At 38.2% G+C, this 6,109-nt stretch overlaps 1 protein-coding gene across 1 annotated transcript in view; it reads right to left on the bottom strand.

Annotated features, from left to right (window-relative positions):
- Positions 1-1,287: 1,287 nt before the first annotated feature.
- Positions 1,288-6,109, bottom strand: part of TACR3 (tachykinin receptor 3) — a 74,285-nt gene continuing 69,463 nt past the window's right edge. Inside the window, exons 4-5 of the mRNA XM_029920546.1 lie at positions 3,759-3,955; positions 1,288-1,600 (exon numbers count right to left, since the gene is read on the bottom strand). Of these exons, the coding sequence (XP_029776406.1) occupies positions 1,288-1,600; positions 3,759-3,955 (510 nt within the window). The remainder of the gene's footprint in view (positions 1,601-3,758; positions 3,956-6,109) is intronic.

Below are 6,109 nucleotides of genomic sequence, written 5' to 3'. Positions count from 1 at the left end.
TGCTTATTTTCTTTAAAAATTTTTTTAAAATGTTTCTTTACATTTTAGAGAGACACACAGTGCGAGTGGGAGAGGGGCAGAGAGAGAGAAAGGGAGACACAGAATTTGAAGTGAGCTCCAGGCTCTGAGTTGTCAGCACAGAGCCTGACGTGGGACTCGAACTCATGAACAGTGTGATCATGACCTCAGCTGAAGTCAGATGCTTAACTTACTGAGGCGCCCCTATAATCTGCCTATTTTCTAAAAATTTTTAAATATTTGTGAAAAATAAAGAGGATCATAGGAATTTGCTATGGCCTTTTAAGGCCCTAACTTTGACTATTTCTTAGCTTGGTACTTTAAAATATGTAATGGTCAAAAAGTAAAGGTTTTCTTTTCTTTTGATGCCACTTTCTTAGAAAAAAACGTAAAAAGAATGATATATCAGTTGTATAACACTTTTACTAGATTTCCTTTTCAGTTACATTTCATGGAGAAAAATCTTTAAATCTTTAAAATTTTTCATTCTACCAAATGAGTTCATTTGAGCAAAGATTTTCATTAATTCCTACTCTTTGAGGCTAGTTTTTTCCCCTTCTAATAAGAAAAAAATGAGTCATTTAACTTTTTTCTGTTTTATAGCTAGAGATAAAAATATTTCATTTATATAGATTTTGTTTTTAGTCACTGACAACATTGTGCTTTGAAAGCTTCTTTACTCTCTTGGTAAAATCATATGTCACTTTAGTGTCATAGATACATATGCAACTTTTAAATTTCTTTTATTTTTTAAAAGTTTATGTATTTATTTTGAGAGAGAGAGAAATCATGAGTGCAAGTGGGGGAGGGGCAAAGAGGGAGAGAGGGGGATTTCCAAACAGGCTTCTCACTGTTCATGTGTAGCCTGACTAGGGGCTTGAACTCACTAACAGTGAGATCATGACCTGAGGCAAAATCAAGAGTCAGATGCTTAATTGACTGAACCACCCAGGCGCCCCTTTGTTGCATTTTTTAAATGAGAAAAATGGAACACATTAGAAGTATTTTTCAGATCTATGTTTAGTTTGTTGCATGTAATAATTTAGAATTTTCAAAGCATAAACTGAGAGCCCATTTTACTTTTGAGGGGGTAGATCTCTTAACAGTGTCTTTTTTTACATTTCTATGCTATCTTTCTCTACTGAAGCATAGCTGCTCCACAATTGCCCTTCTTTTTCCAGGGAGTAGCTAGGACACACTGCTAAGCAGGAGAATGGGGACTTATGGCACCATGATGCCCTAACACTACTCTTGCACTTCAGGATTGATTTAGGAATATTCATCCACGGAGGTATAGGGTGAATTTATGAAGCTTGAAGTAGTGGAGGCAGATTTGGAATTCCTGCGGGGGCAGCCACTGAAGCTTGGGTCTCTTGGGGTCGCTCTCTTCTTCCGACTGGATTTGGTGTTGTCCCCATCGCTGGGCTCAAACACCACTGTCATGGACTCCATCCTGGTTACTGTGTACAGGCTGCTTTGCCGAGTCGGGTGAAACCTGGTGGTCTTGAGTTCCAGCTCATCATAGCTAGAAACTTCAATGAAAGGACACCAGCGAAATGCTCTCTTGAAGCCAGCTCGAAATCTGAAGAGAAAGAAGCAGGCCACAGAAAGAAAAAGCCGTATTTTCAAGTGGAAATTTCCTTCAATTGCCACAAAAGCCCTATGTAAGGCAAGTACAGCCAATTTTTTAATTTGAGTTTCTAGTCAAACTCTTAAAATGTATGCCACAGTATTGGTACTAATCATTTAAGTTTTCTTCTTGAATTGAGTCTTAACTTCCTATCAGTGAGAAGCAAGTCATTGAATAGTAAAAGTTGTCCAGCATCAGGTAATCCATGTGCCAAAATAACAGTGTACATTTCTTCAATAATTTTATACATCTGCCTGGGTGTGCTTGAATTAGGCTTGCCAGTTAAGGCACTTAAAAATGATGTGTTTTCAAAATAGCTTCTTTTAGAAATGATTACACATTTATAAATTAAAGCCTCATTCAGTGTTAAATTAATTACTAACCTTGATGGTTTTTATCTAATCATATATGAAAATACAAAATCCTTTGCTTTGTAAACCAGTAAATGAAGTTGATTAAAAATAGAGGTACTTCTTGTGGGGTGGCTTGAATTGATATATGGCTTATGAGGGTAATGAAAGAAAAGAAGAATTAAGTAATTAACAAACTTAAAGCACAGTATAGTGGAGGCCAGCTGGAAAGAGAGCTTAGGATTTAGCTCATAGTTACTTACATGAAGTTCTGTTTCTAGTTGTGCTCAAAACACATTGGTTTATTTTTTTAATTTTTTAAATGTTGACTTATTTTTGAGAGAGAGAGAGAGCACACAAGCATGGGAGAGGCAAAGAGAGAGAGAGAGAGAGAGAGAGAGAGAGAGAGAGAGAATCCAAGGCAGGCTCCAGGCTCTGAGCTGTCTCCAAAGAGCCTGACGTGGGACTCAAACCCAAGAACTGTGAGATCATGACCTGAATCAAAGTCAGATGCTTAACCCACTGAGCCACGCAGGTGCCCCAAACACACTGGTTTATTAAGGCAGTTATCAATCCTAAGGAATTTCACCCTGCCCCTCCATGTTCTGACCATACAACTGAGATGATTTTATCTGGAAACTACATTTCACTACAGATAAATATTGCTTTTTTAAAAGTGTACTTTAAAAGTAGCTTTTCCCTGGGGCACCTGGGTGGCTCAGTAGGTTAAGCCACCAATTCTCAGTTTCGACTTAGGTCATGATTTTGCCGTTTTGTGAGTTTGAGCCCTGCATTGGGCTCTGTGCTAGCAGTGCAGAGCCTGCTTGGGATTCTCTTTCTCTCTCTCCCTGTCCCTCCCCTGCTCATGCTGTCTCTGTCTCTCTCAAAATAAACTTATTTTAAAAAATCAAAAGTAGCTTTTCCCTGACCACCTTCATTTCTTCACAACTCATTTCCACAGAGGCTGCCTCCCCTCTTACTCACTGACCTCATTATATACGAAGGAGGATTGGAATTCCCCTTGCCCAGACTGTTGCTTCTAGAACCCTCACGGCAACATTTCCTATTTTGAAGTCTATTTACAAAACATCCTTATTAATAGAGTCCATTCACATATGCCATCATCTCTCCATCTTATAGAAACTATCTGTCTCTCTCTAAATATAAAATAAAGACATAAAAAATAAAAAAAAAAGAAACTATCTGTTACAGTTCTATGAATTATCTTCATTTCTTTGAAATGGACATTTTTTCCCCTTTACAAACAAAATTCTGAAGCATTTGGAGGCAGAAATAAAAATATCCCAGTTAGAACTTCTAAGCACATTGTTTTGAGACTGTAATTATTAGGTGGGGTATTTCATAAAGTAGGAGGAAATCTAGAAAAAAATCATGCTCTGTACTCCTCCCAGTGAATTTTTCAATTTTCCCTTCTTTTTACATTAAATTTTTTTAAATGTTTCTTTACTTTTGAGAGAGAAACACACAGAGCGCAGAAGGAGAAGGGGCAGAGACAGAGGGAGACATAGAGTCCCAAGCAGGCTCCAGGCTCTGAACTGTCAGCACAGAGGCTGACCAGGATTTGAATCCACAAACCGTGAGACCATGACCTGAGCCAAAGTTGGATGCTTAACCAACTGAACTACCAAGGTGTCCCTTCCTTTGCATTTTTAATTTGCACCAGGAAGGTGGAAAACATTAAATGCTTTCATCTAAGCCAGGAGTGACAAGAAACTTGTATTTGGTAATTTTGCTTTTACCTTTTATTCAAACAGCAGTAGATGATGGGGTTGTACATGGTTGAGCTCATTGCCAGCCAAAAGCTAGCCAGGTAGACCTGCTGGATGTATTTCCATCTATTCAGTTGTTGATAGATCGCTGTGAGGATGAAGTAAATATGATAAGGCAGCCAGCAGATGGCAAAGGTCACCACGACAATTATCATCATTTTTACAACCTAGAAGGAAAGTGAAGAGGTCAGTTCTGGAAAATTTTAAAGTCATTACGTATATTAGTTGCAGTAGCTTACTGCAAATCATATTTTCCTGCCAATATAGTTAAATACATAGCATGCTTAAGGCTTCGTATTAGAAAAGTGGGAGGTGATATGGGGACAGCTGCCTACGGTAAGTCTCAAGAATGCCTGTGAATGTCACTAATCCGTCATTACCCAGCCCACATGCATGGGTGGCACTAACACAAACAGAAACAAACATATCTTAACGGTCTTGAAGAAAAGAAGTGTTTACAAAAATCCAAAGAGCTCAGGGGAGAGAGGAGCAAGATTTGTCTATGCTAGCCTGCACGGTAAAATAGCAGAGGTATTCTACCTAAACAAACTGACTGCTAAGTCACTGTGGGGACAGTTTAGGCTGGGAAGGCTGGGCTGGTTCCTCAGTAGCTGTTACAGCCTGACTATAGCTGAAGACGATTCGGTTTTCTTTGCTCTCACACCATGCTCACGAGGCAAACTTCTGAATATTAATATGGTTTCTCTTGTAATCGATATTGAGAAAGTTTTCTCTGGATAGTGAAGATGAATATTCACATCAGTCTGAGGGAATAACATTAACTTTAAATTTGTAAATCAGCTGGTTTACACATTAGGTCTCTTGGTCAGTATGGATCATTTCCTTGGTTTTCATACCTCTGAAAAAAAATATTCTAGAAAGCCTTGGCTAAAGTAGAATATCAACCTTTTTTTCTCTACCACTAGGCCTTAAGTTCCTAAATGGCAGAGAGAATGTCTTAATTCTCTTAATATTCCCACCATCTAGCACAATCCCAAGTACATAGCTGAACATAAATAATTAGATATAGAATGAATGAAAAATGAATGACAATGTGCAATTTGCAATAGTGGGTTGAATGGGAGGGTGTTTTATGTGTCCCTAAATGAAATAAAATCTCTGCATTGTCTGGGACTATAAGAAAGGTAAACTCAAAGTGGCTTGACTTTGTGTGGAAAAGGAAAGAATACTACTATAGCATGATAACCTTACTGAACATCCTCATTAACAATCTATCTACTAAATTTGTTCACACTTCTTCTGGCAATTTGGAAATAGTAAAATGTTTAAAATAATATATGTTAAGTAAACTAACTTAGAAACTTACCCAAAGTCAGATCAGAACACAAATCAGAGAAAGTACTGACATAAATGGCCTATGAGGCATCTTAGAACTATGGAAACACACTATTTATGGCCTCGACGTGTCATTTCTCTGCAAGTTAGGGATTCAGATGAAATGTTGGCAAGAGATATGATTCTAGAACAAGGCAAATCATGAAGTGGATCACTGTGGAAGGCAAAGCTTTCCCAAGGGCCTCATCCCTCTAACATGCAGGTGACTGGCACTGACCTGGTAGACATCGATCATCAGAGCTAAAGATTCAGGTAGGTCAGTAGCTCACAGAATGTCATCACTGGCTAGACCATCTAAAGCCTTTTACTCAATGCTCTTTACGCAGTATTTTTTCCCCTGAAAATCTGTGTTTAGATTTCTGCATTTGTCTCTCATATTTCTTATTCATATATTTGTGGAATATAAGTAAGAGTCATTTTATATTACAATTCATATTTATACAATGTTTCACATATTTAACAGCTTATTAATTGGTTTTCAATTGTGCTTTAGGAAACTGAGGCAAAGGCCAAGAGATTTGACCACTGTGATTCATGAAACTAGGCTGAAGGATTTTTTAAAATTGTTTAAGCATATATTTTTTATTTTTTTATTTTGAGAAAAGCAGGGGGAGGGACAGTGAGAGGGAGAGACAGAATCTCAAGCAGGCTCCATACTGTCAGTGCAGAGCCTGATGCGGAGCTTGAACTCATGAACTGTGAGATCATGCCCTGAGCCAAAAATCAAGAGTCAGCCAGCCCAGTTAACTGACTGAGCCACCCAGGTGCCCCTAGGCTAGAGTTTTAAAACTAAGGTTCTTAGGTCTTCTCCCCGCCCCCCCGCCCCTACTTACAGTTAACATTTATCGAGTATCTGGTAGGTCTCCAAACCAGCATAGAGAAAAATAATGAATAAGGGACAAATTCCTTATCCTGAAGAAGCTTACAATATAATGGGAAAAAAAGTAAATTGAAAAATGTACGGA

This window comes from Suricata suricatta, chromosome 1 (assembly GCF_006229205.1).
Source record: "Suricata suricatta isolate VVHF042 chromosome 1, meerkat_22Aug2017_6uvM2_HiC, whole genome shotgun sequence".
Taxonomy (NCBI): Eukaryota; Metazoa; Chordata; class Mammalia; order Carnivora; family Herpestidae; genus Suricata; species Suricata suricatta.
Note: the sequence above shows the minus strand (reverse complement) of the source record. Positions and strands in the feature narration are given on the sequence as shown.